The following is a 12,931-nucleotide window of genomic DNA, read 5'->3' as shown; positions in this document are numbered from 1 at the left end:
AGCAAAGCTGGCAATTCCTTTTTACATTAAAAAAAATGCACAAAATGTCAGGCATATAGTTCCATACATTTTCTCTTGGGATGCTTAAAAAAACCACATAGCACCAAAATAAAACAAATTTTGTAGGAAGTAAATCTGTGAGCCCATCCTGAAAACTACACAAGTAAGAGTCACCAATCCACTAGCCATAAGACACATGGCAATCAGAACTGTCAATTTATTCCCCCTTTTCAACTATGTTTTTTTTAAAAACTGAACAGAATTGAAATTCATACATGATCATATTACAGAAATTCAAGCAACTGTCCACCCAATACACAGACTTTTTACAACAGTAGCTAGCTGTGAAAAGGGAAATGGATTGAGTGCACCATCACATTACTCAAACAGAAGAGGGCTTTTGTACCCCAAGTTTTGATAATTAAAGGGAGTCTTTGTAATAAGTTAAACCAGCAAGTACACAGTTAACTTCATCTTAACTTGGATCTCTGAAAGGAAAATGTGACTTGGGAGTGTTGCAACTTCATGCACATTTATATATGGATATATCATTCGTTTCCTCTTTTCTTTAGTCATAGACACTGCAATTCGGCAAAGCTCTCATAACAGCTACAGCGGTCTTCCATCACCACATTCAGACAAGACACAAGTCAACAAAACTTTTTCCCTCTCCATTTAGCAGACTATTAGAAAACATGTCTGAAATGACCACCCAGAGAATGAGACTATTTCCCCACACTACTTAATTAAGGGATCTAGAGGAAAGGAGGAGGGGGAAAGCCCAATAAAAGGCTTTCAAGGAGATTAAGCATGTAGATTTTATTGGTAATAGCAGAAGCAGCTCTATCAGGTCATTCCACATTAATAGACAAGCTGCCATCAAGTCTCAGACTCTCATACTTGAAGTGGGCAACATCTGTACTATCAGCCAGTTGCCTTAGCAGAGATTATTACCAAACGTTTTTTTTTTCTTTCTGACTACAGCACTATGTCCCACGGGTGTGTGGGAAATGCACAATAATGTTAATTATAATCCTAGTTTTACAGGGGATGTATCAGTTTGGATTTTATAGTCTCATCACCTACTCAATTAAAATCAACTTGCCAATAGCAACTGTTCAAAGCAAAGAAATACTTAATACCTGTTTTTGATTTTCAGAGACAATATTAACACATTACTTTACAAAGCTAAACTTAGAATATATCTTGCAAATGGAAAGCAACTTGGAAAAGCAATTTAACCTGACATTGGGGGGTCAATTTCCTTTCTTTCATTGCAAACAAATTTTTTTTTAAAAAGTCACCATCAACAAATATCTAGTATAAAAGGAGTTAATATTTAATTAAAACCAGCTCTAGCCACTGTAACAATGACCTGGAGCCAAACAAGGAAGAAGATGTATGAGTCATTCTTTCTGCCAGTGAATGAGACAGCTGATCTCCTAAGCAATTCCTCAAGACAAGCAGTCAGAACTGGAGTTCTGCCTCCATTCACAAAAACACAGTCCACATTGAACCATGTGGCCTAAACCACAATCTTTTCATGTCACACCCTTCCAGAACGCAACAGCAAAGTAAACTTGAACTTTCTGCATAAACACACCAATTTCATTGCTTTGTCTCAGAGGTAGCACAGACCCGCTAAAGAACATATTTAATAAACGAAAAGGCAATAAAATTTAACCCTTCCTTTCCCAACCACAAACTTCTGTCAGAAATTCAGCACCACATGCATGTAAGGTTGCAGGACAAGCAGAGAGTTTGCCATTTCTTCTTGCTTCACTTAAGAATTTTATTTTAGATATTCTAACATTTTCTATACTACTCCCCTCTCAGAACTTGCGGCTCACTTTTTGACCTAGACATAATTTGTTTCAAAACAACAAAGATGTACTCAGTGTGGCAAAAGAATCTGAAAATGACAGGAAGACATCTGAGTAGCACTATTTCCAGCTTACCCTAAAATAAAGTTTTAGGCCACAAAACAAAGTAATGAGGCCCCTAAGCTTTGTTTCATTCAATATCTGTTTTGAACATTTAAAAGGTTATATGAAGTACAGGCATTAATACAAAAAACATATTTTAAAAAAAAGATGAAAAAGGGTCAACAGTTGATCATATAGAAGTACTCATAAGGCATGACAATGACCATTTATTGACTACGAAAAGGAAAATATCATTACCAAGTGAACACCGAATGTGCTATCAAAGCAACCAAACTTTTTTTTTTTTCTCAAGTGACCTGCTCTGACATATAAACTTATGTGTAGCTTAAAAACTAGGGGCCAGATCCTGCAAATCATTCTTGGTGTGAATGATCTATACTAAGATGAAGAGGGTTTGCGAGATCTGGCCTTTGTTTTTGACTTTAACTTTTATGCAGAATAATACAGAAGTTGGTTTAAAATCCACACTCACATTTTACATCTGCTACGTCCCTCATAGTCAATAAGTAACTATGCAATGGGACAAAATTACTAATCTGTTTTTTTCCATCAAAGAAGAAACCCCCAGATTAGTACTGTGTACACTTTCAGGACCAACAATTTTACAAAAGGTTAGCACCATTTTGCCAAATCCAATTTTTCTCCATTTTTTGTGCAGAGCTATTTAAAATCAAGCGTATTTAAAATCAAGTATTTAAAAGTCAAATCCACTAACTGTCCAGAACTCCAAAAAAGGGAAGTGATTCACTGTGCTACAAGTCTCATCTTTAACATGTTTATTCCCTTTTAGAACATTCCCTACTAGGCAAACTTCAACCAAGATGTGAAGCGGTCTTTGTTTGACCATGTTTGTTCACTAAATACATATATATTCAGATACAAAAATACTTAATGGTTGTATACCCGACATTCAGATTAGTGTTCTTACCAAATGTGGGGTTCATTATAGGGCAGCAGAAAGCTAAGAAGCCAGATCCACAGCTGGTGCAAATCAGCATAGCTCCACTGAAGTCAATGGAGCGACTATGATTTATACCGGCTGAGGGTCAAGCCCTAAAGTTTTATATTCTGTTAAAAATGGGAATTTGAGCATTACTGAACAATGCAAATTAAGTGATCACTTTCATATATACGCATTTAGGGATAATCCATTGGGTAACACCGAATCATGTGTATACAAACGTGACAATGGTAGCAGAGATCACGGAAACCATTTCTTGGAGTTCATCCCAAACTTAACCATTAATTGGTAGCAGAAATATAAACGTTTTACAGAAATCAGTATGGGTGCCTTCTTCAGTTTGGAAAACTTGGGAGAGCCACCCTCGCTGTGCCTGTCTAGCTACAAACTGTGGTGGGAGAACAAACCCGTTACCTGCGCCTTTTATTGTAAAGCGATTGCCTTGCACCAGAACAGAGCAAAAAATACAATAAATATTAATGAGTTTTATGTGATAAATTCTCATTGTTACTACCAAAGAAGGAACTCCATCATACAGATCAATAGATTAACTTTTTAAAACAATAGAATAGCTCAGTTACCTATATTCATTTTGGAAGCCTTTTACTCATCTCTATCAAGTTTCGGCCAGGAATTAGTGACAGAAATACTAGAATAGCCATTTTTAATAAATAATGTGCTTTTCTGTTGTCTATTATTCTCCCACCCCAAATGCTTCCACAACGCATAGTAGGCTTTCCGTGGCAGAGAGTTTGTTTTCTCTCCTCTGTTTGTTCCAGAATATGTAGAAGCAACCATGATGAGATAGCATTAGATTAATATTTGAACCAATTTATCTCAAGTCACTGAATAATTGCTATCTGCCAACTGCAATATAATTCCAAATATACAGAATCAATACAGGCATTATACAATATTATCATGACAAAATGTAGCTGCCACAATACTTAAATAAAAAAACAAAGACATTATCTGAACAATATTTGTCTTGGTTGGCGATAAGCAATTTTAACTCTTCGTTTCCAAGTTTAATAGTGGAGACAATTATTAAAATCCTTCCACTTTCAAATTATGGCATCAGGAAATAGTTCAAAATTATTTTCCGTCCCCCATCTACTGATTTTAGGAAACCACATTTAGTTTAAAATTTACCTCAAAATAATGTGGGTGTTCTTCCTGATACATTTAATAGAACATGAAGAAAAAGCTACTTATTTCATAGAATTCAAGTACTGCAGAAGCAAGTATAACACATCATAACTTTTCTACAAGTGGCATTCAGTTTCTGAGGTTGGAGGTGGTAATAAATATATTAGATAAACAAACTAATACAATAATCTGTTTATATTTTGTACTTTGGATTACTTTTGTCCTTTAATATACATGTGCAAATCCTATTATTTACAATGGAAGTTGTGTACAAGTACTGAGAAGAGAATAAATCCCTTTGTGTTTAGTTGTTTATTATTAAGATTCTTCACAGAAAACAACAAATCACCCTGTTCCGTAAAAACATGCTGGCTAAAATGTCCCAAGTACAAAAGGCGCCTTGATAATTTTTTGCAACATTCTTCACGTGTGATACATTGTAACTCCCTTGACTCTCTTGTTTAATAAGCAGATTTTCTGACCTGGTTACTCCCCAGTGGGGTTTTGAACTTGTGGGAGAAACCTGGTCAGTTGCCATTGCTCTTAAAATTTCATGGTCACTTTCCTGGCTACAGCGCATCATGAAAATAAATATGTAAACATTACTGATGTTGCCAAATTGGCAGATTTCTAGTTTATGAAAGTCCAGGAGGACATAAATGGACAAATCTAGCAATGGGTAAACAAGTCATCCATGCAGTCATTTCAGCAGAGCTAAAAATATAGCATTCTTAACACCAGTATATTGTAAATACTAGTGCAAGTTTACAAACTTTTATTTACAAAGATTTTTTAAAAACATAATAATTACAAGAGGTGTCAGAGGTAATAAATAGGATCAGAAACAGGATCTTGATTGTTTTTCTTTAGTTCTGATAGATTCTCTGCAAAGCCTGTAAAAGCTGGGGCGGGGGGGAGGCAGATTGTCTGTTTTAAATAAGAACTAAAATAGTAGTGGTCTGAAATTTATAGTTTGCTAAAATATTTTCATAATAGTGGGATACATATAATATTTAAGTTTAATACTCTGCAGAAATATATAATTAAATATAAATGTAAAACTCAGTAGTTTGGGTATTTCTTTCCAGATAAAAAAGTAACTTTTTATACTTACGGTATGATATTAACAATATTTACAAGCTTTCCTCAGCCTAACTTACAAAGGGCTAGACACATTACTTTGACAGATCAAAGCTGTCTCTGCTTAAAAACATAAGGAAAAACTTAGAGCACTGAAAAAAATTCATTTACTCTTAAGAAACAAAAGGAGTTCAAAAGTAAAAATCTCCACTACAATCCTTTGTATACCTATAGAAATGATGTACGTCAATCTTGATTTCCATATTTTTTTCTATTTACTAAACTGCTCTGCACATACATTACCAACCTGCCAAGAATCTTTTTGATTTAGAATAAAAAATTTTTAATCATTTCCAGGAACAAAAAGAAGATTCATGCCACTAAAAATAAAACTAAAAGTTGTTTTATCATAAAAAAAAAATAATCATACCTTTTAATTAGTGTTTTGACAACCTTCTAGTTTGTTAAAATGATCAGATTAGACACAATAACAGATCCTTGCTAAAATTACCATAAGATAGACAGTCACTGTTTTATCTGATGGTTATAGTATAAGACTATCTTGTTGCAATACACCCTATATTCAGTGATTTAAAAAATATACTAATACTTATATTCCAACTCCATTCCATAACTTCATTAAAGAATTTTTGATTATATCTTGACAAAGACATATACTAAAGGCAAAAATTCATGCTAAGAGAATTAAAACATCAGTAAAACAAACAAACTTACAGGCTAACAGCTTGACCAACTACATGCATGGTTATCAAAAAATCAGCCTGAAGCCAAGTAGCCACCAGCAATATTTCCTTCTTTCCATGGTAAGCAGTCGCATGCAAGTCTCCCCACTCCCAGAGAAACAAAACATCTATTCAGTAAACAACAATAGTGTATAATCCAGTATAATATGCTAAAAATAAAACACATTAATACCCACAGTGCCTAAATCAGGGTAAATTCACAGAAATTATGTTAGTTTAAATCAAAATCATGTTCAAATTGACTATAAAAGTTTTCCATTTAAAGTTCAACCAAAAAAAAATCTTTACTCTGATGTAATATGAGACAGACAATGCATAAGAATCTTCATGCTCAAAATAAACATTATTAAATAATAAACATAAATTACTGAAGTGCACAAATACACCTTGAGCAGCAGAAAGCTCCTCTAAATTTTGTTGAAGTTCTCTTGTAGCAGTATCTCCTCTTTTTTATTACCCATATCTCAATAGCTAATCTAAATTCAGATTCAATATTACTGTTTTTAAAACCATCAACTTCAATATCATGAGCCTTGAAGGGTTACTTGAAATATCAAAAAATGTAAAATGACAAATGTCAGATTTCCAATTAGTTCCCAATATACAGTCCTATAAAAAGTAAGACATGAAGAAAAAAAATTAACTTATACACAATATCAAAAAGCTTATGAAAAAAGAAATCTCCTTCCTTATTAAGTATTTGATACACACCTAATGTTCTGTGTTGTGAACAAGGTGGAAAGAAGACACTTGCACTTAAATCTTGAAGCATCCCGTCCCGATGAACCCAGAGAAACTAATTTCTGCCATCAGAAAAGTACTCCACCAGAACACCAAATAATTATATGTGCTGCTGTAAAGGAAACAGCAAGCCCAGTTCTGGCTGTATGCAGTCTCTCGAGGTACAATAATATAAACCTGATCAATTGCAATTAAAATCTGAACAGAGGCTTAGAACTTGAAGTCTTGGTGCATTAGTTCTTGCCAAAAGCAGATGTGATTGTGAGCTGGAAGCAATTTCTCCTGGTAATTTGTGATGACACTGGGTAGAGCAGCCCCAGAGTCCCCAAAGACAAACTCATCAGAGGCTCTAATGTATGCATGACACATGAGGTGGCTCTTTTAGAGCTCAATTAATTGGGCTGAACATTAAGACAGCAAGTTCAGGACTTATTTTTTTTTTCCTCCAGAGTTGTTTTTCCTCTTTTTACAAGCAGTTTTTCCCCTTACCTTCTGCAAGCCATGTCTCCTGTAATTGGCTCAGATCTTGAAAGAGTTCTGAAGAAAGAGAAAGACACATATAAAAGATGCACACCTTTAATCTTCCCAGAAGATGAAACTACACTAGAAGAAATATTTTCCTGAAGAACAAGGCATGTGAATTTTACTTTGGCAACCTTACATACTGATAAAAAACAACAGCTAGACCCTGGTTGCAATTAATGATTATTCTACTCTTTTTTCCATAAGAGGTACACACGCTACAGTAATATTTAATTGACTCCTGAAATAATAATCACCATCTTTTAAGTTTGCTTTTATAGCAAATAATGCCTATTCAGTAACTCAGAGAGAAGTTAAGATGTTAACCTCTCATTCAAATGATCTATTTCTCCTTACACAATACAGGCCTCTTCCTGCAATCTTTGCTCCAGCAAAACTCTTATTGACTTCTATGGGAATTTTGCCTAAGTAGGGGTTTGATTTTTTTAAAACACTATATCCAACATAAGTAAAGGGAAGAACTTAGCAAACGAAATGTAAAAGGAAAGACACTCAGAGGCTCTGTTAGACATAGAAGTAAAGTAAGGTGTTACTCTTTTATGTTTTAGTAACAATTCTGCTTTGATACATATTGATTCCACTTTATTAGCATCATACATAGATTTGAAATTAAAGTGGCACTGCCACGGCCATGGACAAAATTTTACGCTGCTTTACTGACATGCATGGGCTCGTACTGGGTGTAAGTCAGGTCAGAATTTGATCCCATTTGTGGTCCCTATTTTCAGAGATTGAGCAACTCAGTATGAAAATTTGCTCTGAGCTAAAATTTAGCATGATGTCTGAACTGATGAACAAATGTTTTTAAAGGTTATTAACTTTTGGAAAGATACTTCCTTTTTCTATGATATTGGCAGATATATCTAATATGTGTTTAAATGTCACAGGCTATTAGTCCATATGAGGGGATGATGCCCTGTGTTTATTTTGGCACTAAGTAAAAATAGCAAATGGTTTTGCTTTAGATGTGTGCTGTGAATAGGCATTTTTTCAGGGATTTTAAGCACACATTAGTCCAGGAGTAGGCAACCTATGGCACGCGTGCCAAAGGCGGCACGCGAGCTGATTTTCAGTGGCTCTCACACTGCCCAGGTCCTGGGGGGCTCTGCATTTTAATTTAATTTTAAACAAAGCTTCTTAAACATTTTAAAAACCTTATTTACTTTACATACAACAAGTTTAGTTATATATTATAGACTTATAGAAACAGACCTTCTAAAAATGTTAAAATGTATTACTGGCACGCGAAACCTTAAATTAGAGTGAATAAATGAAGACTCGGCACACCACTTCTGAAAGGTTGCCGACCCCTGCGTTAGTCTCTAAGATGCCACAAGGACTCCTCGTTGTTTTTACAGATTCAGGGGTCTCTGCTCATCTTACCGTTAGAACGGTTACATGGGTGTACAGAGTATTTGGCGAGTACGTGTAGAAACTGCACTGACCCTTGTCAAGTAGGAGTAAATCTTGCTCACCTTACTCACGCAAATATTCCCACTGACTTTAACATGGCTATTATATGAGTGTGGTCGACAATGGTTGGGCCCTCCCAAGTCTGGTCCAAACTAGACTTTCTTGCTTAAATTTCCCATGGATGGAAGGAACTACCAGCACAACTCCACTGGAGGTAACAATAGTGCAAATGCTAGTGTAGATGATAGGCCAGAAGAAACTGCTGGTGTTCTCTCTTGCCCTTCAGCCCTGCACTAGCACAGTGGTTAGAATACCAGCCGCTGGTCTACACTAGCACTGGCTCTCTTGCTATCACTAGTGGAGTTGCACCAGTGGTAGCAATAGTGGAAAATGTTAAAAAGAAAGAAATCGAGTGTAGGCAAGGCCTGAAGGTGAAGATGCTGGGTTGTAGCGTATCCTTAACTTGTGGCACTGTGTCAGATACTGCAAAATTCTCACCTCAGTGAGTGACATTTATGAGCCATATGTGCAGCAATATCTAAAACAGAACAGGGTGAGTCAGGAAGGAATAGCAACTTTAACAGTTAATTGCCTTTGCCAGTTTGTGTCACAAACTTAAATGCAATTTTCTTGTCTTATTTAGCTCTTATGAAGCTTCTCTGCGTTATTAAATAAAACATGGGGGGGGGGGGAAAGAGAGGGGAGTGAGCCCTCACCTTCTGAATCATGAGCCAGGTCTCTGTTAATGAATTTTCTTTTCCTGACATTTGTTGGTCTCTCATTGCAGTTTCTCCCACGCGGATTCTATAAACAGGAAAGATCAGTTACTTTAAAAACACACACACACACACACATATATATATACATACAACCCTCTGATTTCCACATTTAAACAAAGCCTACATGGATTCTTTACATATTCCACAGAGAAAATGTCTATCCTACAGTTTCTATTCTTAATTTCTACATACAAATTTACAGCAGAGGATTATGCTGAGTACCTAACATCCTTCATACTTGTGCCTAGATGCAACACATTCCTATTTATCCATGTATATCTCTTCTGTATAGATACATATGCAATATGCTCCAGCTGCAGCACAGTACTAACACATATATTTAGCAATCTGGCACACAATAGCATAAAAGTCCCCTTTGCTTAAACTCTTCAGGAGAATTCGAATAAGGACATTCTAGCAGGCTGCTTTGTTTCAAAATGTTATTTGTAAAATTGCTTGCAAAAATCCTGAAAAGAAGAAGTGTTAACGTTTGCCTCAACTTCATTCTTCTCGGTGTTGAAGGCAAACACAGCCAGAAACTTTGCATGCAGCTGCTGCTGGTGCCCTCCTCTTCCACTAATAGTGTGCATGGTTTTACTTTTTTGAAAAAAAAAAAGGATCCAAAAATTGTCTTTAAAGAAAATTATGCGTTATTCAAATAACTAGAAGATAAGCCCATCTTGCAGGCACGACTCCTAGATGAACCGTCGTCCCTACAGCGGTAACAAAGCAGATACTATGGTCGCAAAACTCCCCCAGAGAAATAAGTCGGCGTCAAGTTAATAAACACCAACTTTTGAACTGATCACTCACGTTGGTGACCATGTAAGGCACTTGCTGGTCATAAAATCCATCCATTCTGCAGCTCTTCCACAAGTCTTAGCTCAATGTTTTTATTTTCTGAGCATTTGACCTGAAGATTTCCTCAGGATCTGGTCTCCAATCAGCCTAGAGGGGAATACAAGATGGCTTTTAGATTTAAAAAAAAAAAAAAAAAAAACCATGAATGAACTGCTTGAATTTGCATAGCTAATTAACCTCAAAGAGTCCCATTCATAAAAACAACCCTCCCTTCCCTGCTTTCACCTGGGTTCTAAGCAAGTGCCAGGTTAAAACACAGAGCAAAACCCACTTTTTACAGCAGCGGAAAGCAAAACAAGAGGCGAGGTATTTATTTACACTCCTGCTGTATCCCCAGAGCGATCTGTGTAACTGGCAGCTCTGATTCGCAAACGTGTGCAGAACTAGTAATGGCGAACAACATGACTCGCTTTGCACCTAACGGGAGTAGAGAGCGAGCGAGACGCAGCTATCTTGTTTTAAAGGATCGTTTTTGCAACCCACAACCATGCAATTATCTGGAGCTACGTAAAAAGTTGCTGGAAAGACCCACCTGAAGGTAACACAAGGCGATCGGCTGCAAAAAATTCCCTCCAAATTTAATAAAAACATTAATTATTTCCCAGCACTTCCCCCTTGGAAGCAGTAAGCGCCACTGACAGAGCTCAATTCGGTGGTTTTTCCTCTGGTTCTCCTCCAGGGGCCTCCAGTCCAAACTGATGGATCTCTGCCTCCCATTGGCTCTCTGTGTCTTTCACAGGATCAGATTTCTGCCTGTCAGTCAGGCTGCCTCTCTCCCTCAGGGAAAAAGGTAAAAGCTGGATCCTGCCGGATTCTGGTGGGTCCAGCCAATTTTTGGTCCTTGCTCCGTTAAAGCTACTGCATAAGTAAAGAACAAATGTAGCTGCTTGTTTTACACTCAGAAAGAATCCAGATCCTGAAGCATCCCAGTGCAATAGTGCCACAAATACCCATATCTAGCACCTGGTTCCAGACTGTTTTTTGGCCCCCAACCTGCAAATGCTGCTGCTTCAATAGAGAACCAATTTGGCTCTCTCCTATTCCAGGAACAACAAAGAACATTAGATGCACAGCAGTGCCACAAAAACTCATGACCAGCATCTGGATCCTGCCAAGACTTGGCCTCAAACCCCTGAATTCTACTGCCTAAATACAGAACATGTTTGTCCATTTCTATAGCACACAAAAATCCAAACACCAACGCCTTCCAGTACAACAGCAGCACAACAAGCATCGGATCCTGCCAAATTTTGGCCACAAACTCAGAAACTGTACCATCAAATTCATACATAGGGATCTGGATTTTTTGATGGATTAGGAGAAACTGCATGTGTACTAAATTTAGACTATAACCAGGGTATGCAGCCAAAAATTAGCTGGATACAGCAAGATAGCAGTGCCAAATTCGAGTTTTTGCATCTTTCCTGTATCAGGATTTATCCAGGTCCAGATTTTTCAGTTGATTAGTAGAAGCAAAACTTGCTTTTTATTTTGATTACACCATTTCTAGGATTTGTAGCCAAAATTTAGCAGGATCCAGGTGCCAGAACTGGGTTTTTGTGGTGCTGTTGTGCTGGCATTTCTGAAGTGTTGTAATAAAGACTAAGCTCTCTTTAGGCAATGGAATTTGGAGGGTTGGAGTCAAAAGCTGGCCAGATCTGTATTTTTGCTGTACCAAGATGCATTGGCATTCTGAGAGCGTCAACACTTGTTCTCTATTAAGGCAGTTACATTTGCAGAGTGGGGGCTCAACATTTTCTGGGTATGGCAGGAACCAAGTGCTGAATCCGGTTATCTGTGGTACTGCTGTAGTGGGATGCATGCTGATTCAGACTTTTAAGGTTCAGACAGAGCAGCTAAATGTATTCTCTATTTAATTAATGGAGCCAAAATCTGGAAGGATCCAATATTTACCCTCACTCCTTTCTCAGGTTATTCTAGTCAGAGATGCTCTGGTCTTCCTGCAATTGGTGTAAATGCAACCAGTGAAAATGGGTTTGCACAAATAGTCTGCAGTTATTAATGATTTGTACGTTACTTCTTCCATCTTAGTATAGTTTGTTTTGAAAGTTACTGTAGTTTTATTACACTACTTTGGGATCAAGAAAATTTGTCTCACTTTTCTCCACAACTCTTTCCCTCTTTCTTCCTTTTTGCCTTTCTTTGGGATTCTCTTTGGCCTTCTCTCTCCCTTTCTGCTAACTTGCCATTTCCTCTCTCTAGTAGTCAGATGGGAGGAAAGCATCAAATTCCTGCTAATCTTATCACTCTTCTACTTGCTTCTGAGAGAAAATATTCTATCACCAGCAGATTCTACTTCCAGACTTTTGCTGCTTTGGAGTTTTTGTTTATTTTTTGTTGTTGTTTTTTTTAAACAGGCCTGGGTTTTAGGAAAGTACTTTATGATACTGTAAACAGCTTATTAGTGTATTATAAGAGGATAGTCTTGTGCAAGTGCTCAACTTGTTGCTGCCAGTTTAAACCGCTCCAGTGACATAGTTGTGGAACTGATCACTGGAGAATATTCTGGTATAAGTGGGATTCCCTGGTGAGTGTAAAATCAGGAGAATGGTTCCACCATCCTCCTCTGCAGCCACCATGCAACAGCCAATAGATTAGGGGATCATACTGGAGGTGTGGCCAGGGTGGGGATGTGGCTAAGATACTCCAGGTGTTGGACTTTGTCTGTAGAAC

General features: G+C 37.1%; 1 protein-coding gene across 7 annotated transcripts in view; it reads right to left on the bottom strand.

Annotated features, from left to right (window-relative positions):
- Nucleotides 1-10,234, bottom strand: part of ETV1 (ETS variant transcription factor 1) — a 71,065-nt gene extending 60,831 nt beyond the window's left edge. For 3 of the 7 annotated variants that reach the window (XM_065398545.1, XM_065398548.1, XM_065398547.1), the window contains exons 1-3: nt 10,190-10,234; nt 9,314-9,401; nt 7,131-7,178 (exon numbers count right to left, since the gene is read on the bottom strand). In XM_065398545.1, coding sequence (XP_065254617.1) covers nt 7,131-7,178; nt 9,314-9,401; nt 10,190-10,234 — 181 coding nt within the window. Of the gene's footprint in view, nt 1-6,611; nt 6,673-7,130; nt 7,179-9,313; nt 9,402-10,189 lie in introns of those variants that run through there. The other 4 variants (XM_065398549.1, XM_065398551.1, XM_065398550.1 and 1 more) reach the window with 2 other exon arrangements.
- Nucleotides 10,235-12,931: the final 2,697 nt, after the last annotated feature.

This window comes from Emys orbicularis, chromosome 2 (assembly GCF_028017835.1).
Source record: "Emys orbicularis isolate rEmyOrb1 chromosome 2, rEmyOrb1.hap1, whole genome shotgun sequence".
In the NCBI taxonomy this organism is placed as follows: Eukaryota; Metazoa; Chordata; order Testudines; family Emydidae; genus Emys; species Emys orbicularis.
Note: the sequence above shows the minus strand (reverse complement) of the source record. Positions and strands in the feature narration are given on the sequence as shown.